The following is a 25,847-nucleotide window of genomic DNA, read 5'->3' as shown; positions in this document are numbered from 1 at the left end:
ACACAATATAATACATGTAAATTGCAGCTTATTATATTTGGGGTTATTATAAAAGGACAATTTAGCTTTTCCCTGGTATGAGCCCTTTATGCAGAAGGTTAACTAAAATCCAATGACATCTCTCATCCTTCACTGTGTTATCTACTAAAAATAAAAGTGCAAGACCTCATTAAATCTTAATTACTCAGTGATTCCTACTGGCCATTAAACTGCATCTGTTATCTTGACAGGGCTGAAAATACACCTCATATTCCTCTACTGCTCTGGAAAGGCTTTACTTTAGATTTTGGAACATTGCTGTAAGGATTTCATTGTATTCAGCAGCCATAAGAGCCTTATGTTGTCGTGTACTGACGTAGGATGATACATTTTGGACAACTCCACTGCTCTACATGCTTGGGAATGTATATCTGTTGGGGGCACTCTTGGCATTGGGCACATTGATCTTCAGCTTATACGCAAATTCTCATTTTTCAAGATTATACTGTGTGAATGCCACTGATGGCTTGTTTGAGCAATACACTTTAGCTGGTAATTTTTAGAATGTAATATAGGAAAAATTATAATACAAAACAACACGTATTAAGTAATCTTTGTAACCCCCTCATACTGCAGTGGCACTGGAGATTCATTGGGATCAAAGTGACTACCATTTACTGAATTCATTCACCTCTGCTGCTTCATGTTGATCCGGTTGTGGTCGAGCCGTACGTGGAATCATTGGGCACATGTTTATTACACACTCACACAGGTGGTCAATTTTTAACAATCTGTCCATCAACTAGAATATATTTTTGTATTTTGGGTGGAAAACTGCAGGCAGGAAATAGAACTCCTCAGACAGTGACCTGATAATCAAACCAAAGGTCTTAAGTCAATAAGCTGTGTTGCAGCGTCACCTATTTTCTGACATTGTGATGCATTGACTGAGTTTTATTTTTAAACTTTTATTTTTTATAATATTTTACTTATTCGTGGGTGGCGGCACGGTGGCGCAGCAGGTAGTGTCGCAGTCACACAGCTCCAGGGGCCTGGAGGTTGTGGGTTCAATTCCCGCTCCGGGTGACTGTCTGTGAGGAGTTGGTGTGTTCTCCCCGTGTCCGCGTGGGTTTCCTCCGGGTGCTCCGGTTTCCTCCCACAGTCCAAAAACACACGTTGCAGGTGGATTGGCGACTCAAAAGTGTCCGTAGATGTGAGTGAATGTATGTGTGTCTGCGTTGCCCTGTGAAGGACTGGTGTCCCCTCCAGGGTGTATTCCCGCCTTGCGCCCGATGATTCCAGGTAGGCTCTGGACCCACCGCGACCCTGAACTGGATAAGGGTTACAGACAATGAATGGAATTATTCGTGGGTCTTCGTTGTAATTTTCTGAGATTTTGGTGACACCTGCAGGTCGTGTAGCGCAACGACAACAACAATAAAACGCCTGGGTGACGTCAGCAGTCATGTTACTGCTGACAGTGCCGAAGTAGGAAGAGAGAAGTACCTGCAATGACATGAGGAAATGTTAAATAAAACGGAACTGATTTCTAATAAAATGAACAAAGAAGTGGAGAGCATGTAGTTCAGACAGACGGGGTAAGAAGCTATGTTTATTTTCGCCGTGGAATGTGAAAGAAAATGGCTCACTGTAATTCTTCGTTCCACCTTAAATGGCACTGTAATTGCAGCACTATTTAAGGTGGAACAGAGAATCCCAATAAAAAATTCTGTTTTTTATGTTTGTGCTTTTAAAACGTCTTTTGTTAACACGTAATCCTCCGTTCCTCTTTTAGTTTTAATTTCAGTTCCTGGGTTGTTTTCCCTTTTTAACATTTACAATATTTACAATACTGGTAGCTGCTGGAAGTTGTATGAAATCATTTTTTGCAGCAGTAATTCTGTTTTAGTTTAACTGTTGATCTTTATTCTATCAGGTGGAAATAAATTGACAGTTAAAATGAGGTACTTACCAGCTGTTGTTGTGTGCATACTCCTAACCGGGCTGATTCAAAACTCTAGAGGTAGGTAAATCTATCTGAATGATGCTATACATTACTATATTGTTCTGTGGTTCTGTGCCTTTATGGAGAAGTCCAGGTCTAATTCTTTTTGTCTCTATGTCGAAAGTAAAACAGAGGAAATCACAGCAATTCCGCTCTGTGGTAAACTACATTCTTTCTAACCTCTCTGAATTATGATGACTTTTATGAGCAAAGGGTGCACTTTAGCTGTTGGTGATTTTTTAAATATAAAATGTAAAATAGGGAAAATTATAATGCAAGGCAAATGTGTTCATTTATTAATTAATCTTCTGTAACTGCTTTGTCCTGCTCAGGGTCATAGTGGGCCTGGAGATTCATTGGGTGCAAAGTGACAAACAACGTGCCGTTTATTGAGGCTGAATTCTTTAATCTCTAACTGCTTCATGTTGACGAGGTTGTGGTTAAGCCTTACGTGAAGTCATTGGGGCCACACACGAGTAGTACATTTTTAATAGAATTTTAATTATGATATGGACAAATAATGTTCGATTCCTGCTCCGGGTGATTGTCTGTGAGGAGTGTGGTGTGTTCTCCCTGTGTCTGCGTGGGTTTCCTCCGGGTGACTGTCTGTGAGGAGTGTGGTGTGTTCTCTCTGTGTCTGTGTGGGTTTCCTCCGGGTGACTGTCTGTGAGGAGTTTGGTGTGTTGTCCCTGTGTCCGCGTGGATTTCCTCCGGATGACTGTCTGTGAGGAGTGTGGTGTGTTCTCCCTGTGTCTGCGTGGGTTTCCTCCGGGTGACTGTCTGTGAGGAGTGTGGTGTGTTCTCTCTGTGTCTGTGTGGGTTTCCTCCGGGTGACTGTCTGTGAGGAGTTTGGTGTGTTGTCCCTGTGTCCGCGTGGATTTCCTCCGGATGACTGTCTGTGAGGAGTGTGGTGTGTTCTCCCTGTGTCTGCGTGGGTTTCCTCCGGGTAACTGTCTGTGAGGAGTGTGGTGTGTTCTCTCTGTGTCCGTGTGGGTTTCCTCTGGGTGATATGTTTTTTTTATTCTCTTTGCATGGCCAAGTGTGGCTTTATTCATATTTCGGAAGATCCAGGGGCAATGGGGTGAGAAGATACACAGAGAATATTATGTCAGGTTTGGAATATTTTAGACTGCTACACAATGTGATGGAAGTTAGTGGTGTTTGATTTTCTCATATAGAGAAAGAGCTTAGACCTGGACTTCTTTATATGGGTATGACAGTACAACTTCAGAGGTATGTATATATATCTTTCTGTTGCAGAATTACTGTATTCAGTTCTCTGTTTGTGTGCAGGTGGAAGTGAAACTTGTGAGGCGAGGATGTTTACTCAGAACTCAGTAGTGTGTGAGTGTAACTCCACACACTGCGACTCCATTGGTCTGGTCACTTTACCTCCTGTGGGTCACTTCATTTCATTTCTAACCACTGAGGAGGGCAGCAGGCTTCATAGGGCACAGGGTCAGGTTCAGAAGAACAGCACAGGTACAGGTGAGTTTTCACATCCTGGATAAAGGTGGACAATACTCCAAAAAAGAAGCAGAACCATGATTAATAAATACATGAGTTTATTTGATATGTACATTTTTCGGATGTTGGAAATGTCTAAAAAGATGCAGAACACCATTAGGGACATATTTTTAAAAAGTATTATTACACATAAGAGCTTAAGCCGTGACCTGGTTGGCAAAGAATTACAGGTCTGATCCACAGTGAAACAACAGCCATTCAGCCCTGGTAGTTTTCTCTCTTTTGAGAGTGTGAATGTGAGTGTCTTGCTTCTCATCAAGTGTGTGAAGCTGATGTAACAGAATTGGTAATAAAATATATAATAATTGAATATCATTTTAATATATTTTATATCGTTTTAATAGTTTTAATGTTATAGATGATAAAGTAGCAAAATCAGTGCCGCTAAATTGCAGTCTTTAGACACCTCATAGTATATCTATTTTCTACAGATTGTAGAAGTCTCTCTCTGCCTTAAACCAAACTGTCTCTCTCTAAGTTGTGAGGATAACGTTGGTTCCTGAGCAGAAATACCAGTACGTTAAAGGATTTGGAGGAGCTTTGACTGATTCAGCTGCCATCAATATCCTCTCCCTTTCCTCTGGAGCTCAGGAGCAACTCCTCCGCCAGTATTTTTCCCCTGAAGGTAAGACAAAGACACAATATAACTTTGATACACAATATTTAAATGACACAGTGTGCTGTTGAAACTGTGACAAAACAACCAAGAGAGCACTGCTGTTTAAATTATATTTTGAAAAGATCTACATTAAACAATGTCTGTGTTTGTAGGTATAGAGTATAACGTGGTCAGGGTGCCAGTGGCCAGCTGTGATTTTTCAACTCGTTTATATACATACGCTGACTCACCTGGAGATTACAACCTGCTCAACTTCAGTCTGACACAGGAAGATACGCACATGAAGGTGACACTTTTATTCATTCATATTATCGTGTTTTCCACACAGCAGATAAGGGTTCATTTGCCTATTTTTTTCTCCCACAGATTCCCTTGCTGCAGCAGATGCAAGCCCTATCCACTCGCCCTCTGTCACTGTTCGCCTCCGCCTGGAGCTCCCCTTCTTGGTTAAAAACAAATGGGGAACTTACGGGGAAGGGCTCCCTCAGAGGCAAGCCAGGCGGCAAGGAGTACAAGACATGGGCTCAGTATTATATCAGGTGCAGATGACAGACGTTACTTACATTCAACAAATTACAGCATTTTAAACTTTATTCAGAGATCTTAGTGGCATCTTGCGTTTGATTACCGATGTGTGTTCTATAGTTGATTAATTTATTGACTGTTTGATTCGTTGTGTTTTTAATTAACCATTACATTTTTAGAGGTTTCTTCTCAGTTCAATACAATCTCAGTACATTACAGAAATCATACTGCCCCCTACACTTCCTGAAGCATATTGCGATTTGTCAGAATGACCATGTGGATCATATGAAATTTATAGAGCATTATAGGGCACTTTTATTTTTTTGTAAACTTATTACTAATGACTTTTTCATTGTTACTGTTTTTGACAACTATTAAGTAATTATTGCAACCTGCTATTCCTGTTTATTCGGTTTTAAGAACAAAAACTATACAAATTTATGATGTTCTATTTTCCTTTTCTAAAATTTTGGGTGCATGCCCATTTCTTAAGGTTCCTGGAGGAATATGAGAAACACAACATTTCATTTTGGGCGCTGACCTCAGGCAACGAGCCCACTGCGGGAGAAATGACCAATTACAGCTTCCAAGCCTTAGGCTTCACCCCAGAGCAGCAACGTGATTGGATAGCGATGGATCTTGGCCCCGCTCTTCACTCCTCGCCATATGCTAAAATCCGCCTCATCATACTGGACGACCAGAGGCTGCTGCTTCCTCACTGGGCCAAAGTGGTATATTTATTTTATTTTATTTCAAAGTGCAGTGAAGGTAAAAGATGTGAGTGAGTATAAATAGTAGAATATATTGACACAAAATTTAATATATAACACAAAATAAAACACTGGGATTATCATATAGTTTCAGATTTTGATCGTTCCAATAACAGAGTACGATTTAACATATCTTTAGATGGAAATCACCTCATGCATCAGGCTTTCAACCGACTCTCCCACTAACACATTCACTCACTCGTTCATTCATTGTCTGTAACCGCTTATTCAGTTTAGGAGTCTACCCAGAATCACTGGACGCAAGGCAGGAACACACCCTGGAGGGGACACCAGTCCTTCACAGGGCAACACACACTCACACCTACGGACACTTTTTGAGTTGCCAATCCACCTACCAATGTGTGTTTTTGGACTGTGGGAGGAAACCGACGTGGACACAGGGAGAACACATCAAACTCCTCACAGACAGTCACCCGGAGGAAACCCGCACAGACACAGGGAGAACACACCACACTCCTCACAAACAGTCACCCGGAGGAAACCCACGCAGACACAGGGAGAACACACCACACTCTTCACTGACAGTCACCCGGAGGAAACCCACGCAGACACAGGGAGAACACACGACACTCCTTACAGACAGTCACCCGGAGGAAACCCACGCAGACACAGGGAGAACACACCACACTCTTCACAGACAGTCACCTGGAGGAAACCCACGCAGACACAGGGAGAACACACCACACTCCTCACAGACAGTCACCCGGAGGAAACCCACGCAGACACAGGGAGAACACACCACACTCCTCACAGACAGTTACCTGGAGGAAACCCTCGCAGACACAGGGAGAACACACCACACTCCTCACAGACAGTCACCCGGAGGAAACCCAAACAGACACAGGGAGAACACACCACACTCCTTACAGACAGTCACCCGGAGGAAACCCACGCAGACACGGGGAGAACATACCAAACTCCTCACAGACAGTCACCCGGAGCGGGAATCGAACCCACAACCTCCACAATCTCCAGGTCCCTGGAGCTGAGTGACTGTGACTCTACCTGCTGCTCCACCATGCCGCCCACATTCAAATTCTTTAGATTACAAGCATTTGATAATTCATAAGAGCACCATTTTGCATCATTGACAGGATATGTACTTACAAAACAACACATAGTTTATACTAATGTTGGAGTAAGATACTAATACTAATGGAAGAGTAAGCTGATCTTTCCAAATGTATTTACAGTGTAGTTGGTTTTTAAGTTTCTGTTCAAGTTTAGCTTTTTTATATTATATGTGGTGAATGGTTATAATTATATTATATAGATTTTCATGTTGTTCACTGAAGTGATTCTGTTTGCTGCTGTAGGTTCTGGGTGATATCCATGCTGCTCGTTATGTCCATGGTATTGGAGTACATTGGTACTGGGACCCTTTTGTTCCAGCGAGAATTACCCTGAAAACCACTCACAATCTGTACCCAGAGTACTTCCTTTTCGGCACAGAGGCGTGTTCAGGTTGGCGTAAACTGGACCGAGGCGTACAATTGGGCAGCTGGAAACGAGCCGAGGACTATGCCCACGATATCATAGAGGTAACTGATATCACATAGTCTTTACACAATCATTGTCTATTTTATCAGCTTCACTGACCATAGGCGAGCACTTTGTAGTTCTACAGTTACAGACCGTTCACCTGTTTCTCTGCATACTTTCTTATTCTTATTTCACCCTGCTCTTCAATGGTCAAGACCCCAGAGGGCCACCACAGAGCAGGTATTTTTTGGGTGGTAGATCATTCTGGGCAGTAGTAGTAGTGACACCGATGTGGTGGTGATATATTAGTGGGCGTTGTGCTGGTACGAGTTAAATTAAAATTAATCTTTATGTCTACACTTTGGAGGCATCCCTGATAATGAGTGAATTCAGCTACTTAAAGAGACAGTAGGTAAGATTCGTTTTTTTAATATCTTGGGGCTTCCCCTAGTGTAATTCATATTTACAGCACTGTACTGAAATCAATGGGGAGGTGGAGGGAGTCGGGGGTGATTTCATAACATTCAAAACATTCATAGTCCTGTTTCTGCAGTGCTGAGCCCAGAGTGGCAATGAGAGAGGCTCTATTCTCCCTGTTACAGCTCAGTGTAGCATCACAATGATTTTGAAGCTCTGATTTTAAGGTAAAAGTATTACATAGTGTTACTTTAAGGGTGTGGTTTCCCAGACTGGGATTAAGCCTACTTAAGATTACTTGGACTATGTCCTCCTTTCAATGAAAAGTCACAATTCAAAATGTGTGTAGTCCAGGACTAGGCTTAATCCATGTCTGGGAACCACCCCAAAGTACAATCACAATGGACACAGATTATTAGTAGTGCACAGTTTAATCTATATAGAAAAACAGGGAGCAGCTGCACATGAGTGCATGAGTGTCTGACAGAGGGTAAAAAGCACTGCGGCCCTGAGCTGTGAAGCACTAGAACTGCATTCTCTGGAGTGATAATATATACGCTGGATGTTTTAAACAAAGCCAGCTAAACTGGGTCAGTTAAGAGTAGTCACATGGTCTTTTGAGGAACTGGTTTTGCTGACTGTACGACTTCTTGCATTGTAAACACTAGGCTCTCTCTCATATTTTCTCTGTTATCTCCAGCTGTTATCTCTCACCGCTATGTCTCTCAGTACAAGATAACATTTATGTTCACAGGTTCCATTATACCGTACAGTAATTAATTTAAATTTGCTCTTATTTTCCACATCAATTTGAAAGTATGGGACCAGACTGAATGCATGTTTTCATCATGCATCAAACTTTATTTAACTATAAATTGTGCATGTAAAAAAACTTTAATAATAAGGGTTCTCCATAGATGTTTAGACATATGCAGTATGAACACACTCTCTCATCTAACCTACAGGGGTTGGACAATGAAACTGAAACACCTGTCATTTTAGTGTGGGAGGTTTCATGGCTAAATTGGAGCAGCCTGGTGACCAATCTTCATTAACTGTATATTGCACCAGTAACAGCAGAGTGTGAAGGTTCAAGTAGCAGAGGGTAAGAGCACAGTTTTGCTCAAAATATTGCAATGCATACAACATTATGCGTGAGATACCAGAGTTCAAAAGAGGACAAATTGTTGGTGCACGTCTTGCTGCCGCATCTGTGACCAAGACAGCAAGTCTTTGTGATGTATCAAGAGCCATGGTATCCAGGGTAATGTCAGCACACCACCAAGAAGGACGAAACACATCCAACAGGATTAACTGTGGACGCAAGAGGAAGCTGTCTGAAAGGGATGTTCGGGTGCTGACCCGGATTGTATCCAAAAAACATAAAACCACGGCTGCCCAAATCATGGCAGAATTAAATGTTCATCTCAACTCTCCTGTTTTGTTTCCACCAGAACTGTCCGTCGGGAGCTCCACAGGGTCAATGTACACGGCCGGGCTGCTACAGCCAAACCTTTGGTCACTCAAATCTTGGGCTGTGGACAATGTGAAACATGTATTGTTCTCTGATGAGTTCACCTTTACTGTTTTCCCCACATCCGGGAGAGTTACGGTGTGGAGAAGCCCCAGAGAAGCGTTGCATGCCCAGAGTGAAGCATGGGGGTGGATCAGTGATGGTTTGGGCTGCTGTATCATGGCATTCCCTTGGCCCAATACTTGTGCTAGATGGGCGCGTCACTGCCAAGGACTACCGAACCATTCTGGAGGACCATGTGCATCCAATGGTTCAAACGTTGTATCCTGAAGGCGGATGACAATGCACCAACACACACAGCAAGACTGGTGAAAGATTGGTTTGATGAACATGAAAGTGAAGTTGAACATCTCCCATGGCCTGCACAGTCACCAGATCTAAATATTATTGAGCCACTTTGGGGTGTTTTGGACAAGCGAGTCAGGAAACGTTTTCCTCCACCAGCATCACGTAGTGACCTGGCCACTATCCTGCAAGAAGAATGGCTTCAAATCCCTCTGACCACTGTGCAGGACTTGTATATGTCATTCCCAAGACGAATTGACGCTGTACTGGCAGCAAAAGGAGGCCCTACACCATACTAATATATTATTGTGGTCTAAAACCAGGTGTTTCACTTTCATTGTCCAACCCCTGTATATTTTTATTTCTTTCCTTTTCCAGGATCTGAACAACTATGTGACCGGATGGACCGATTGGAACTTAGCACTAGATTTGAACGGTGGCCCAAACTGGGTCAAAAACTTTGTTGACAGCACCATCATTGTGGATCACAAAAGAGATGTTTTCTACAAACAACCGACCTTCTACAGCATGGCCCATTTTAGGTCAGAACTCTCTACCATTCAAAAGTTTAAATGATCTCAAGGTCATTGATGCAGTGTCATTTTTACATTGTTGCCAATCAAGGGCAGCTGGAAAGATGAAATTCGTCCATGAATGAACCAGTTTATGCTCCATAGAGTTAGTCACCCATATGGGAGTGGCCATGTTGAAAATAGACTTACTTTGATAGTACTTACAGAACATAATCTGTGATAATGACTTGGTGACAATATAATGACTGCTTCATAATTTGAAGAAGAATAGTAGGAAAAAATGATTAAAAGTATGTGTTATTTCTGCAATCTCAGTTCATTATTTTGGATATCTAACATTCCTACATATAAAATGACACTTTGGATTTTGATTCCTACTTTTGATTGAGTAATAAATTGATTACAGTAGTGGCATTGGTGTTTACAGTCTTGGTTTTTCTCAAATCCAAATTCAGATGTGTTTTAAAAAGTGAGTATAGCTGCACTTTTATGGCAGCCATTCAAATTCTAATTTTATTTCTGTGATAACAGGTTCTACTGTACTTTTGCAAGGCTTTTTTAGATGCTAGAACATTGCTGAGAGAATTTGCTAGCATTCAAACACAAACTTTCTATACTACCAAACTTCCAATGCAGACTAATCTTTAACCTGTGTTTATAGTTTACAGTGAGGCAGTATATAACACTGTAATCACAGCCATGTGGTGTGTCTCTACACTGAAAGTCATGTACTTTAAGTATGCTTTATTTTTGTTTTGATAAACACAGTAAGTTTCTGTTGGAGGGCTCTCAGAGAGTGGGAGTGACCATGAGTGAAGGCTCCACCCTGGAGAGCTCCACATTTATACGACCTGATGGCTCAGCGGTGTTGATCATTCTGAACAGGTGAGAAAGAAGAGAGACTGAATTAAACTATTCGTTTTAAAACCAGTTGCCTGTTACATATTTTATGATCAAGCACGTTAACATTTCTTTGGAAATTACGTTTTTATTAAATAAAATGGATATTTTTTTGTACCACAATGATTGTTTTAATATTAATAAATAAATATAAACATAACTATTAGTTAAAATACTCCTTTTAAATGGTAAAGAACTGTAAATTTATTAAAAACCTTTGTAATAAACTGTGCTTTTAACTTGCAGGTCTGATGTTGAGGTGCCTTTTGAAGTATGGGATCAGACAGTGGGCTTTTTACCCTCCAAATCTCCCCCTCACTCCATCATTACACTACTGTGGAATAGGTCCTGATTAACACATTACAGTTTAACCACGACACCGCTTTAAGCTACGGTCAGCTTTCATCCATGTTCATGTTCAGTGTTATAGGTTTTTCTGATATTTCAATGATGATCTAAATCAGGGTTTCTTGAACACGCAGCCATGGACACTAATGTCTCTGCGTTATTAAAAACAACTGAATAATAATAATAAGGGCATATAAAATGTATTTTGAGGGATGAACAATAATCATGGAAGCCCTCTAACCACAGGCCACTAAGCAGCTTGGTCTTCTGTGTTGGGATCTGTTTTTCTGTGAGCCTTCCTGGCCTTTAAATGGAAAAGCAAGAGAACCCCCTGAAGTAAATCATACTTAAAATATGTCAGTTACTTATTGTAACTACTGCTGTTTCTGTTAAACGGATACGTTTTCTGTGGATGGTACAGTCAAGCTTGGGTTTTAATTGTGGGGTGGGAAACCAGACCATGACCTCCATGCTAAGACTAATTCCATTTCTTTTCTGTACAAATTAAATCCACACAGCACCAAATTACACATTTCAAGGTTTTGATGGTTTTTTTTTCAGATTCAATTCAGACCTCATTATTTTAGTAATTATAACATTAATTACTATTAGTTCTCCTTGTGTCCGCGTGGGTTTCCTCCGGGTGCTCCGGTCTCCTCCCACAGTCCAAAAACACACGTTGGTAGGTGGATTGATGACTCAAAAGTGTCCGTAGGTGTGAGTGTGTGAGTGAATGTGTGTGTGTGTGTTGCCCTGTGAAGGACTGGCGCCCCCTACAGGGTGTATTCCCGCCTTGCGCCCAATGATTCCAGGTAGGCTCTGGAGCCACCGTGACCCTGAACTGGATAAGGGTTACAGATAATGAATGGATGAATGAATGAATAATTTCTATTAGCAGAATATAGACAATAACAGGCACAGCCCTTTTCATACTTAGGGATAAAAAGGTCCTAAAAATGAGTGCATACTTTTTATTTGAAATGATATAAATCAGTCTGTTTGGGAATGTACATGAATACTAACATTCACTCACCAGTGCATTTACGGTAACTAAGCTCTAATAACAGCCTGTCTGTACACTGTTTTTCAGACTGCTCCTGTTGTAAATTCTTGTGGTCATTTAAGATATTTATTTACAGCTAATGATTTACAGTAAATCAAAAACTCAGGATGTATTCCATCCTCTGAATTTATTAATAGTTTAAACAAGCAACATAAATTGTAAAGATTTATGAAAACACTTTAATAATTCAATGTGGCCTTGAGCCTAGCCTTGCACTGTGGAAACTTGATTCTTATGGGTTTCATTTCAAAATTCTGATAATCTGTATTTAATGCATATAAGTAAATGTGATTCCAAAAATAAATACTGATTAAAGTCTTTTATTGTTATTGAACAACTGAGCGCCGTGCTGGAAGCAGGAGGGTGGGTTTATATTGCTCATTTTTATTTCTCATTATTTTCTTGTTGTTGAAGTTGCTCTTCTTCTTAAATGGCTTCTTTCCACTTTAAAGATGTGCAACAGTTACTGGCATTTACCAACTTTCTGTTCTTCTGTTAAATGGGGCAGCAATGACTTTCTGACGCCTACTGAACTTTCCAATTCACCTTAAATAGTGCAGCATTCAAGGCAAGATGGATCATTTTGCCAGGGCCACGTTACAATCTCAGCTCCAATTAAGGTGGAATGGGAAGTTCTCTAAGCAAGTCTATGAGAACTTGGCGGGTTCTGCAGGTGGTCTCTGACCAATCAAGGCGGTCAACCACTTCATTACAAAGTGTAACATCACCTCCTTATGATACAGAACAATAATGTTTTAAAAACTGATTTCTAGTGGAAAATAACACAGGTGCCATTATTAGGACAGGGAAAGACTTTTGGAGTACACGTCATACTCCAACCATCCAGCAGAGGCACTAGACCTGCTGCCCATGCTACAGTTATTGGTATTAACCTATGGAAAGCTAAGATCACCATCTATAACGAATACAACGCATCCGTTTAAAAAAAAAAAAAAATTAAAAATCCACATAAGTAAGCCTGTCTTAGCAAGATCGACATGGAACTGATTTTTATTCAGTTTTATTATTAATACATCATCGTCATACACATCATATATATATAATATATATTTTAATATTCAGGGATTCATCATTTTGTTTTTCATTGCAGTATGCTTTTGCTTTTCTTTCCATGAGTTTTTTTTTCCAAACTAAAATTTATTTACAAAAAAAGTGATACAAATGAGTGTGAAAGGCGGAGGAAAAAAGAAATCCCCAAAAAACATGGACGAACTGGACTCAGATGGGTTTGTGATATATACACCAGAAAGAGGTGCAGAAAGAGAGAACAGTTACCCAGACAAAGACTTCATGATCCCACACCAATCTCTTTAAGGAAATCCTCCAGTCTTTCTTTATCCCCATCTTCGGCCGCTGTATCTTTAACGTATTAACACAGACTTTTAACGTTAAACAACCAAGTACCTCTGAAAAATCTCTCTCTCACTCACACAAACTAAATAGGGCATGCACAAGTGACTTAGCTGGTGACACCCAATGCCTATAGGGCATAAATCCTTAAGAGTACAGTGTAATAATATATTTATTTCAGAAATAAATTGATTTTAATAATTGAAATAAATTATATTGTACAGAAGGAAACGGGTGGGGGTTGAACTGAAAAATCTGTGAATCGATCTGTGTAAAAGGAAGATGGCTGAAAATGCAGCTCTTAGTGGAGAGAGAGAGAGAGAGAAAAAAAAGTAGTCCTAAAAGTCTTTTCCACAGGTTTACAGCTTAATTTACAATCACCTTTAAACAATTAATGTACTTTGCTCATTTGATCGACTGTCCATTCACTTCCATTGTGAGTAAGCTTAGAGTCACCGTGTTCTCCATTCTATTCTAAGCTCAGAGAACTGTGCTGAAGTTATTGTCTGTGGTAACTGACCGTACTCTTCAGATACAGCAGACAGAGATGGCTGGAGTTTTCCTTTAAAAAGACAGCTTGGGCGAAAGAAGAAGAGTAAAACAACATTAGCGAGAGGAGTGAGGAATAAATCACATTTTTTTATAAACTGCAAAGACACTGTAACCCCACATTGAACACGGTTCTGGATCTATGGAGCTTATACAAGAAAGTGGAGCTCTGTACATTCTGTATCTCGTCTAGTGGCTTGTGGTGGTTTGTTTTTATTTGTTTTTAATCTGGGTGGGTGGGGCAGGGGGAGTTAGAGGACACTGAGGGGGGGTCTCCAGTATCAAACTCTGAAGGCAAAGGTAAAACCTAATGCAAACAGAAAACAGAATTAAAGTAGTACAGTGTAAAATGTGGAGACAGAAAAATAAAATAAAAATAGGACAGGTCACAAAGGAGCAGTATGTGTGAGGAAATTAAACAGTAAACAAGTCGTAGTAAACCATAAGAACATGGTAGGGGAAAAAAAAAGAGGGGGAGATAGAAAAAGAAAGATAAAACTGAAATTTTAGAAAAAGGGAATGAAAGAAAAAGGAAAGGCAGAAGAGAGAGAAATATTAGAGAAGACAAAATGAGCAGAGAAAGATAAAAAAAAGAGAGCAAAAGGATGAAAAATATCAGAGTGGGGATAGCGTTAAGACAGGAAAAGCCTAACAGCGGCATACCCTCACAAGCAAGTGAGATAGGAGTCAGACGGAGAGAGAGAGTGAAAGGGAGGGAGGACGAAGCGAGTGTGCGTGTCTCTTAGAAAGACCATCTCTCCTGTGTGCGAGGGTCCGTATTTAGTGAGGGCTCTGAGGGAGGCTGACTGCTGCTGTCTTCACCGTTTAAACTCTTCCTGCACACAGGACACGTATCATGCTAGAGAGAGAGAGAGAGAGAGAGAGAGAGAGAGAGAGAGAGAGAGAGAGAACAGATGGAAAATGAGTGAGCGTGCAGCACATATCACTAAGGACTGTTATGTTAATTCATTAAGAGCTAGACAATTGTACTATGTCTCAAATGAAGCCATGAATACATAATTACCTAGTGATCCAACTCTTAACCTGATTGTGTATTATTAGCAGCTAATACGCAAAGTATTTAAATGTGTCACTGGGCCTCTGTCAAACCGGTGTCCTGCCAAAGATTAGCACACTGATTACAGTGAACCTATTTTTTTTTTACATTTTAAAGTCTGTCGCTTGCTGTTTGAAGGAGATGTACTTTTTAACTTCAGACGTATCACTGTGTTAAAGTTTACGCAGACAATGGTGGTCCAACCGAAATAGGCTTTCCTAGAATCCAGAGATGAGAGTCAATTGCTAAGAGATGTATCCTACTGCAGTTGTATTGATGTTCTGCAGAGTCTAAATGATGCAGTTTGATGAAGCTGATAATCACTCCCTCAAAACAGTAGCCCTGTCTGAACAGATAACCCTGCGTAAGTGTGGGAAACATCTCTGTTAAACTGAAAGAACCATCAGCTTTTGGGCGATGTTGATGAGAAATATTATTCAATACTGTGATAATATTAAAAAGTGGTGAATTAGCATGTTGTTCTCCCCGTGTCCGCACGGGTTTCCTCCGGGTGCTCTGGTTTCCACCCACAGTCCAAAAAACACACGTTGGTAGGTGAATTGGCGACTCAAAAGTGTCCGTAGGTGTGAGTGTGTGAGTGTGTATGGTGCCCTGTGAAGGACTGGCACCCCCTCCAGGGTGTATTCCTGCCTTGCGTCCAACGATTCCAGGTAGGCTCCGGACCCACCGCGACCCTGAACTGGATAAGGGTTACAGATAATGAATGAATGAATGAGCATGTTTGTCTTATTTTAAACAACAAAAAAAGTTTTTAGTTTTAGTATAAAGTTCCCTTATTGGGTTTATTACTTTGTGCTTACTTGTGTTCTCCACAAAGAAAAAAAGATAGGTAAAAATGAGAGAACCTGGGGCGGGCGATTCGACCCTAAAATAATATCACGATATTTCAGTGTATTTTGCGATAACGATATTCTTGACGATACGAACAAAACATTAACAAGTACTTGTATTAATTTCAAAAACAGACGATTGCAGGAAAATCAGTGTTATATTAATATGAATTATATCTTTAATTTCTAACATAGTACCATGGTTTATTTAATATCTGATATTTTATAACCAATCCACAAGCCACTCCACTTTTTTGGGAGCAAATTCCTCCACCGTTCCACCGTACTTCACTGTGGCTAAATGACCCATTTATGAATATCACGATATTGACTTTTAATAATAAGATGATATTATTGCAAAACTATACGATAATGGCACAGCCCTAGTAGGAATACATGGAGGTATGGAATGCTATTTTTCTTTTAAACAAATCTTTAAATGTATTTACCAGCTAAGAAAGTTAACTGGTTTCAGGGAGCACTAAATGTTTTTTTGTTTTTTTTAATTGTTTTTAAAAATTCTCTCAATTTTCAGCCCTGAAGACACATTCCAACAGCACAAGTGAATTCATCATATAGTGTAAGGCTATGTAATACTGAGAAATGGCACTTTGTGACCAATGTTTAATTTTCACTGTGATGATGTTGGTTTATTTGCAGATGAACATCATTTGTGAATATTTACATTATCGCACAAGTCTACAAACCACCACGTCTCACCAGTTCTAGCCAGGGTACGATGCAGTCGCTGTGGAAGAAGTGGTTGCAGGGCAGTTGTCTGACCGGCTCTCCCACCGTATAATCCTCCTTACACACTGGACACTCCATACTGCTGTCTGAAACACAGACAATAAGGGGAGGCGAAGAGGAACACAACACAGTCAGATACTGCAGCTCATCCCAAAGGTATTGAAGAGAGATTTCCATCAGTCCATAGGACATTGCAGTGGGGCTTTATTGCCTTATTGCTGACACCAAGCAAGTTTTTAATTGAATAAACTTGCAACTCTGCATGTATTTGATTTGTTCATTTTATCCATCCATCCATCCATTATCTGTAACTGCTTATCCAGTTCAGGGTCACGGTGGGTCCAGAGCCCACCCTGAATCATTGGGCGCAAGGCAGGAATACACCCTGGAGGGCAACACACACACACTCACACCTACGGACACTTTTTGAGTCGCCAATCCACCTACCAATGTGTGTTTTTGGACTGTGGGTGGAAACCGGAGCACACGGAGGAAACCCACGCACAGGGAGAACACACCACACTCCTCACAGACAGTCACCCGGAGGAAACCCACACGGACACAGGGAGAACACACCACACTCCTCACAGACAGTCACCCAGAGGAAACCCACGCAGACACAGGGAAAACACACCACACTCCTCACAGACAGTCACCCGGAGGAAATCCACGCAGACACAGGGAAAACACACCACACTCCTCACAGACAGTCACCTGGAGGAAACCCACACGGACACAGGGAGAACACACCACACTCCTCACAGACAGTCACCCAGAGGAAACCCACGCAGACACAGGGAGAACACACCACACTCCTCACAGACAGTCACCCGGAGGAAATCCACGCAGACACAGGGAGAACACACCACACTCCTCACAGATAGTCACCCGGAGGAAACCCACGCAGACACACGGAGAACACACCAGACTCCTCACAGACAGTCACACGGAGGAAACCCACACAGACACAGGGAGAACACACCACACTTCTCACAGACAGTCACCCGGAGGAAACCCACGCAGACACAGGGAGAACACACCACACTCCTCACAGACACTCCGTCACACGGAGCGGGACTCAAACCCACAACAAAGTGTCACTGCGACACTACCTGCTGCGCCACCGTGCTGCCCTTGTTCATTTTTACTGTATATTTTTTCAGAAGAGTGTTACAGAAGCCTGGAACATGTTAATAGGTCCTCTAACCAAAACACACCTTTGTGGACTATGTATTGACTAATCTCCTGACCAATCAGTTTCTACAGGTTTCAGATCAATTTAAAAATGTTCATGTGTGTTTTTTTAATATCACAAGATCTTTCAACTCAAACATACACCCTTTTAAATAAGTGTCTTAGCTAAACACACCGTCTAATATGGACCCCAATGATGATTCTTGTTTATTCATTTATTAGCATTTTTAACTGATTGTAACCAGAAAATGGAGAAGGGGTTTCAGCAGAGACATTTATATCAGAAGAGAAAAAGATTTGTGGAGGAGAAAGTAGTGCCAATGGGTTACCAGAAGAGAAGGTAAGAAAGGGAAGAGACTGACCGGCCTGTTCCTGAGAGACGATGACTGTGGGGAGGGAGGAGATTTTCTCTTTCTCTGCAGGAGGAGGACCTGTGTTCTCAAACTGACCCAATAACTGAGAGAGAGAACAGAGAGAGAACAGGGAGTGAGTGAGACACTTTAAATCAAAGGGCTTTATCGTGTCTTACTAAAGCAAATCAAGCTCTTCCCTCCACTGGAAAGGTTTTCTGCGCTTACGTAGGAGTAAAAATACAAGAGAGTTAACAATGCGAATCAGAAAGCCCCAGGCGAGCCAGCTGAAGGCGACGGTGTGAAGGTAAAGCTCCCTCGAGGCTGGAGGAAGGAACCTTGGGAGGAATGAAGACTCACAAGGGGGACCCATCCTAATAGAAATTAACACTGTTAACATTATACAACTATTATCACATTAACAATTAACAATGATTATTTGGGGGCTGCACAGTGTTACTCCAAGTTACGATGGCTTAATCATTCTAAGGCGTCAAAAGTGCTCTGTTTTATCAGTAAAAATTATTACCTGTGTAATGACTGCATCTAAACCTCCCTGTCCCCAGGCATAGTCTCCAGGGTTCGAGTGCAACATCCCCGTCCTAATATTAAAAGACAGACGTAGTTAGTCTCAACTGAAAGTGCATTTTAACACAGACAACATATATGTATGGGATACAGTGTCATCCTGTTAGACTGTAATACAGAATCATTAATAACATCATTAATTTATAATAGGTTTAAGCACCCTGCAGACAGTGACAGAGGGAGAGGTGGAAACAACAGCAGTAACAATAACTGGTGGCATTTTATAACATTAATTTGATTAAAAGTGAAATTTTAAAAATTTACCATGACAGTGGAGGTGACCCTGGAACTCCCGAATTGGCAAAAAGTCCAGCGAGAAACTGTTGTACTATTCTGAAACCATAAATCACAGTAAGAGGGAGATTTAAAGAAATGCACTGCCTTATGTCCACTTTTGTATTTTCTTAAATGGAAAAGCTGCCTGAGAAAAAACTCTTTAAACACAATAAAATCCCCTTCTGGTCGTCGATGAAACCACTAAAAACACACCTCTTCTGAAGTGCACTAATGTCAAAAAAGTGGCTCATTCGGCATTCTATGATGCAATTAGTTCCAATCACTGTCCCCACTTTACCACTCCAGTGCTCCCCTGTAGCTCAAAAGTCCCACCTGCAAGTTGACAGGACTGGTTCCTTAGGTTTATGACACAAGAAACCCTGGCTGTTTAAATTCGCCTGTTTGAGTCTATACCTGGTTTCAAAGTGGAAATACTCAAGTCTTTGTACTGACTGCTTATTTAGTTTATGACAGGGTCTTGCAGCGTACATAAACACCCAACAGAAGGACATGTTAAAAACCTGAGCCTTTGAGCAGTGATTAAAACCAACCTTCAGAATGTTGTCTATATTTATGAGGCCCAACACTATCCACTAAGTCTGTGTAAACTGTATACACCTCAAAATATGACAGACACACTCTTGCCCTTCATGCTCTACTTTCCTCTCATACAACAGCTGGTTCCACCCAAACAACCTGACTGAAATATTTTCTTATATCTGTGTAGCAATAATAATTACTTTAACCTGCTAGAGCTACCTTTTTTTGGAGAAAAAAAAGGTACTGATCCATAAATTCTGCTATTTAAAGATGCACCTAATTTTCAATTCCTTATGCACAGCTTGTATTACCACTACTGAAAAACCTGAAATGAAAAGGGACTATCTGGAGCAGTTGCACATGGACCTAAAGCTAAAAAGCACAAAGCCAAGGGCCTGCCAGAGTGGTATAAACACTGCAGAACATAGCCTGCAGCACTGGGCTATGGAGCAGTGTTGTGTTCTCTGGAGTGACTGAGCTCCATACACATTTGGGATGATGTGTGATCCAGAACAAATCATTCAACGTGTATGGAATATTCAATAATAATGTGGCCGAATGCCACCAAATCAGCAAAACAATGCTCCAACGTCTAGTGTAAATCCTTCATAGTGGAGTAGAAATGGGGTATAAACACCTGATTAATACCCATTTCTTCAAAACAAACACTACATTTGGTCACATTTCTATACATATTACCACTATCACATGACACCAACATGTGGTATGAGTGATTAGTTTTAAATCTGAATAGTGCTAATGCTAACTGTAAACCGGGTTTCCATGTGTGACACTCAGGGAATCTCCTCTTTAATTTAACATAGTAGAGAAGCATGTTACATAACAAACAAAAGACAGAATCAGATTTCAGGAGACAGCAGAAAGAGAAACAACACGAAGAAAGAGAGAAGGGGAGAGGGCAAACAATTAAGAGAACTAGAACAGTAATAGGAGGCGTATAGCAAAGAAAATGCCAGAGAAACGGAAAAGCAAAAAAAAATAAAAATAAGCAAAACTATTTCTATTTTGGGCTGAAATTTTGTATTGAACTTTATAGTGTTAACAAATCATGCTAAACAGTTCAGGACAAAAAGATACAAAATTTAAGTTATATTTGCACTCTGAATTAAGATGAGCTAGTCAATTAGTCTGTGTGGCTGAAAACATTTGATCAAAAATCACAATATCTGAACTGCCCACCCCCTCTCCAATCATAGCACTGGACCTGTGTTTGTGAGAATGCAAAGACAAGGTTAAATGGAGCAAAACAACAGGATGAGCACAGGGAAATAAGAGTACTGATTAAATATGGCTAAAACGAGAACGGAGAAGAAAGAGAACCAAGCGCCGAGTAAACAGGGCTGTTTAGACAGGGGTGAGAACCATGCTGTGTGGTTTGATCCTTGTGGTATGTTGATGAAAGCATGTGACAAATGTGTCATTTAAACCCCAAAGGGCATAATATGTCCCCTTTATTACCCTGTCCTCCTAGATGTAGTCAATCAGAATTACGTTTCTGTTAGTTTCGTTAGTCCGCATACAACAACGCTAATACATCAAAAATACATAAACGCTTATAGCCCACCAATTTGAGCAAATTTGATTACAGACTGCACCAGTTGATCAATAAGAAGTTATTAATAAGTCATGACATCATAAACACAAGCCCAAAAGAAAACCCCCAAAAAACTAAGTCCTCTGTTTAAATGTATTGAAAAAAAATCTAAATTTAAACTAGTTTCTTCATTTAGAGTTTACCTTGAATCTCTCAGGCAAGATCATGCTTTTATTCAACACCAACACATTCAATAATATTCTTTTATTTCTGGTTACGAAACCATTTCATCCTTTTTCGGGTCATGATGTGTCCAGAGCCTACCCAGAAGGCAGGAACACACCCTACACAGGCCACGAGTCCATCGCAGGGCATTACTTTCTTTTTATTATCACCCCCCCAACTCTTGTCTCTCTCACACAGTTTGTATAATCTGCATAGAAAATGTATTTTTCTATCACCTTAATGAACACATTCCTCACCCCTCTACAGCTGGAGATCGATCCGGCCGGCTGCTCCCTCTGGACCTGTATCTCCTTTGAGGGTGTAAACGAGGGGGACGGCCAGGTCCCCAGTGTTCTCCTACTCCTAATGGACCCCCAAGGCCACCACCTAGACCTCCAGGTACAGACCCTCCAAATGGACTCCCGCCTAGACCCAAACCCCCGGTTCCTCCAGGGATGCGTGACTCCGACTCCGGACTGTCCAGATCCACCATAAATGGACGCTCCACAAACAACAGCTGCCACAGCTACAACAGAGAGCAAGAGGAAAAAAAATTAAAAGGTGCAATCAGTCATTTTTCCCACCCAGGCAGACATGCATTCATTTTCTTTATCACTTCATGTCACGTTCAGGGTCGCGTGGATCAGTAGTGGACTCTGAATCATTGGGTGCAAGGCAGGAACATACACTGGACAGAGCACCAGGCCTTCACACACTCACCCAATCACTCACCTATGGACACATTTACATTGCCTATTCACCTACCAGTATGTGTTTGGGCTGTGGGAGGAAACCGGAGTACAGAGTGGAAACCCCCTCACACACAGGGAGAACACACCAAACTCCTCACAAAGTGACCCAAGGCAGGGGTGTGAACTCACAACCCCTGGACCCTGCAGCTGTGCGACAGCGACAGTAACCAGGCAGCAAAAAGCTTCTGAGTGTAAACAAACCAGAGAGAACAGCAGTTGCCCACAATCGTAGGTGTTGCCCCTAATTGATAAACGATTTGTTGCCTTTTAAGTATTTTCTAATTATAAAAGGACAAGAACCATATTGCCCTGTTGTCCAAAAGCAAGTTTATGATACTTGGTGTCATTTGGAGGCAAAAATAAATAAATAAAAATCCAAGTTCAATGTGAACAGATGCTCCATAAACATGCTGCCAGAGCTACAACACACTTTTTCAAAACTTAACAGCAGACGTTTAAAGCAACTTTCAATTCTGACACCAACATTCAACACTTCAAAGTGCCTCAACATTAACTGTTGGTCCCACCAACAAGAGTTTCATTCCTAGTGATGCCATAGCTAACCACTGCGAGAATCCAAGGGAGCCCATCCTCTCTTGGTGTGAATCACACCATTGACTAGGGTTCAAGTCCCAGATCGTGTACACCACACTCTGCTCTAATACAAGAGCTTGGGCCAGTCTCATAAAACTATATTTACCTTCTTCTGTACCATAACATATAAAGTGTCATGAATAAAATGTTTAGGAAATGCTTTAGGAAACTGGGCCATAGGTAGTTATTGTTCTCCTCCAAGAATGTAGATGTCCAGTGACTGGAGTGTTACTGGCAGTTTGATAAGATGTGTTGTCTGATGAGCAAGTATTACATCATTTATGAAAGAAGTGGGGAAACATACCTCTGCAAACTGTGAAGCTGTGTCATCAAGGCTACTGGAACCACTGTCCAGAAGACTAAAAACAACAAAAAAAGCACAGTGTCAGCAAAGTTTGTGAAGGGCCGTATGGCTTATAACGGGACTTGGGTAAACTTCTATCATTTTTGGACTAATCAATAATTCATGTTTCAAAGGCCAGAAACTTACTTAACTGAATCATTCAATCAGCGATTTGACAGTCTGACCTGTTTATTTTGTTTAACGTGTTTTTAGTTTTATTAAGCTAAATACATGCCTCATAAACAACTAAAAATATCTCACCATAATTAAACATGACTCATTGAGTTAAATATCAGGTCAGGTTACTTTTACTTTATATGTTATTTATTTAAGCAACTTTTGACTGTGTCTCAGTTCTTTTGTAGTTTTTAAAAAACAGACAAAAAACTAGCCACGTTCCCTAAATATTCAGAATATTTATTTTAAAAATGTGGCAAATATTACGGGTGCTTTTTGTCATTGAACAGCAGTACGATTAAATATAAACTCACATTTAACCCATACGTGGCAGCGAATAGACACACTAACGAATAAGGGCAGTGAATATACATACACGCTGAGAAGCGGGCAGCCACCTCTGCACCCAGGGTGCAATTAAGGATATACGTCCCGAGCAAGGGCACTTCAGTAGTGAAGGTTGAGGGAGGAGAAAGCCCTTTTATTTCAGACACCCCCCCCCACCCCAGTCCAGTAGATCAAACCAGAGACCCTTCTGTTACAAGCCTACTTCTCTAACACGTAAGCCAAAGTGGACCCATTTTGTCCATGTCTAGGCCCTATCCTTGGGTAATTTACATATACCTGTCGTAAAACGTAGAGTAAATGAAACAGTTCAAGTCACGTGAAAATAAATAACCACACAAATGTCATAAGTGGACCTACGAGGGAAAGAAAATAAAGTTATTTTCTATAGCACATTTCATACACAAAGGCTATTCGATGTGATTTACATAAAATGCGCTTTTATACATTATATAAAATCAGCCAAAATCAGGATGAGCCCTTTAATGCTTAATGCAGTTGTGAAGTGCAGTAGTCACGCAGGAGTGGCAGCATGCCATTAATTTCAATGAAAGGCAATGAGGAAGTAAGAAGGTTACAAGAATAAACTCATATCTCACCTGGAGTCTTCTGTTACCTCCTCTATGAATCCAGAGTCACATCTGGGACAGATATATTCCTAAAAACAAAACATACCATCAGCTCTTAACTTCCAGTTTATACTCAAAATAATCTTTACTTTAAAACATTGAATCATGTGAGCTGTTGGCTGATACAGAGTTCCTCTTTTTAAACAACATACAGCCAGATATTGTAAAAATAAACTTGGCATTAAGGCTGAAAAATGTTTAGTTTTATATTAAAATGATACCTAGTCAAATTAGGAAAATTTAACTTGATAACACAGGGCTTTGGAACTGACAATCTAACCTACTACATTCAGTGTAACATAAATATATAGGCTACTGGTCCTTTTGGCAAAAGAAGAAAAAAGGCCAGGGCCCTCATTTGTTAAACATTTGCAGAACATTTAATGTTGGTCCTCTCATCAGGAGACTGCAGTGAACCACAGCCATCCGTAACTAGCAGTCCAAGGAAACATAAATGCCCCCTCTCTTACTCTTTTTTTTCTGGGTGGGTAGTATGTCCATACCCTCACTCGTCATGATACTTGCCAAAGCAGGTGTCTGTTACCTGCCATAACAGGACTGGGCAGTTAGTGTTCTCCTCCAAGTATGTTGAGGTCAAATGTTGTGTTATAGATGCAGTTGCTCAGAGAAAGCTTGTACTGGCTTTTAATTCACCAAATAATAAAGATTATTACCCTGTAAACCGGCTTCTAAGCTCAACTGGCTAACTCCAAAAGGTGAGGTGTAAAATAGATACTTACTAAACGTCACTAACAGAAACATGCTAGCAGTCTCTTTGCTAAAATCAATTGGAAGATAAAAGGAAAAAAAAAACTACGACATAACTATACTAGGCCTGAAATTTTAATGTATACGGGCTCCATTTCAGTTTGACTCCCGTCTTCTGGGTTTTATCCACATGAGATTATTTAAAAAGATATTTGTGTGTACACTGATATGTGTGCATAAGCAAAACGTGAGTTCATGTATCACGAAAGTCCTCCTGAAAACAAGAAACTCTTATTATTGTGTACGCTTAATTTCAACTGTTCTAAAGACATAGTTCATTTACAAAAGTAATACAGTTATGACCGGAATAAATGACCTAAAATAGTTTTTGGTAGAAATAAAAAACAAAAAGTCGAGGCTGAATTAGTGCTTTTCTGAATTTCCTGTTCCACCTTAAACAGTGCAGTAGCAATAGACTGACCCCGCGGTCATCAGAACGCAACTGCCGCACCGTTTAAGGTGGAAATGGAAATTCCTAAAGGATCAGACGAAACGTGTTTTTAAAAGCAGTTTTTTGTAAATCACCCACAAATCGAGGTCAACAGGACGTTTCGTTTTTAAACTACGAGAATAATGCTGTTTCATTAACGTCTTAAAAACACAAAAACCCGTGTTTTCTGGTCCTGTTACGGCCCAACAACAACAAGCTGAGTTTGGGCTAGCTTCGTCGAGGGACAATAACAGAATAGACTTGATTAGACGGACTGTCATGGTTCCGAAAATGTGAATAAAGGTGTAGGACGAAATAAACAAATTAAAAATAACCTCCTACCGGTAATTTGGGGCTCACTTCTCCTTTACAGCAGTGACAGAAGAAACGAAGCGGAGGAACAGCCGCAGCCTCCGCCATCTTACACTCAGAGCGAGCGAGCAAGCGAGAGAGAGAGAGAGAGAGACACACACACACACACACACACACACACAC

At 40.8% G+C, this 25,847-nt stretch overlaps 2 protein-coding genes across 2 annotated transcripts; one reads left to right on the top strand and one right to left on the bottom strand.

Annotated features, from left to right (window-relative positions):
- The first annotated feature begins 1,459 nt into the window (after window positions 1-1,459).
- Window positions 1,460-12,753, top strand: gba1 (glucosylceramidase beta 1). The gene is made up of 11 exons (XM_066682545.1): window positions 1,460-1,577; window positions 1,916-2,002; window positions 3,278-3,472; window positions 3,990-4,136; window positions 4,283-4,416; window positions 4,497-4,669; window positions 5,149-5,386; window positions 6,763-6,987; window positions 9,543-9,706; window positions 10,466-10,582; window positions 10,844-12,753. Exons 2-11 carry the CDS (start codon window positions 1,939-1,941, stop codon window positions 10,947-10,949), a joined length of 1,563 nt encoding a protein of 520 aa, XP_066538642.1. The 5' UTR covers window positions 1,460-1,577; window positions 1,916-1,938; the 3' UTR covers window positions 10,950-12,753.
- A 225-nt stretch (window positions 12,754-12,978) lies between these two features.
- rnf115a (ring finger protein 115a) lies at window positions 12,979-25,820 on the bottom strand. Its single transcript, XM_066682547.1, has 9 exons — window positions 25,695-25,820; window positions 24,125-24,183; window positions 22,965-23,019; window positions 21,572-21,840; window positions 18,983-19,051; window positions 18,660-18,732; window positions 18,143-18,236; window positions 16,557-16,672; window positions 12,979-14,787 (listed from the first exon to the last, which is right to left on the bottom strand). The coding sequence occupies exons 1-9, from the start codon at window positions 25,770-25,772 to the stop codon at window positions 14,671-14,673; spliced, it is 930 nt and encodes a 309-aa protein (XP_066538644.1). The 5' UTR covers window positions 25,773-25,820; the 3' UTR covers window positions 12,979-14,670.
- Between the last annotated feature and the right edge of the window lie 27 nt (window positions 25,821-25,847).

This window comes from Hoplias malabaricus, chromosome 10, assembly GCF_029633855.1.
Source record: "Hoplias malabaricus isolate fHopMal1 chromosome 10, fHopMal1.hap1, whole genome shotgun sequence".
Taxonomy (NCBI): Eukaryota; Metazoa; Chordata; class Actinopteri; order Characiformes; family Erythrinidae; genus Hoplias; species Hoplias malabaricus.
The sequence above is the reverse complement of the archived record's forward strand: the minus strand, read 5'-3'. Positions and strand labels throughout refer to the sequence as shown.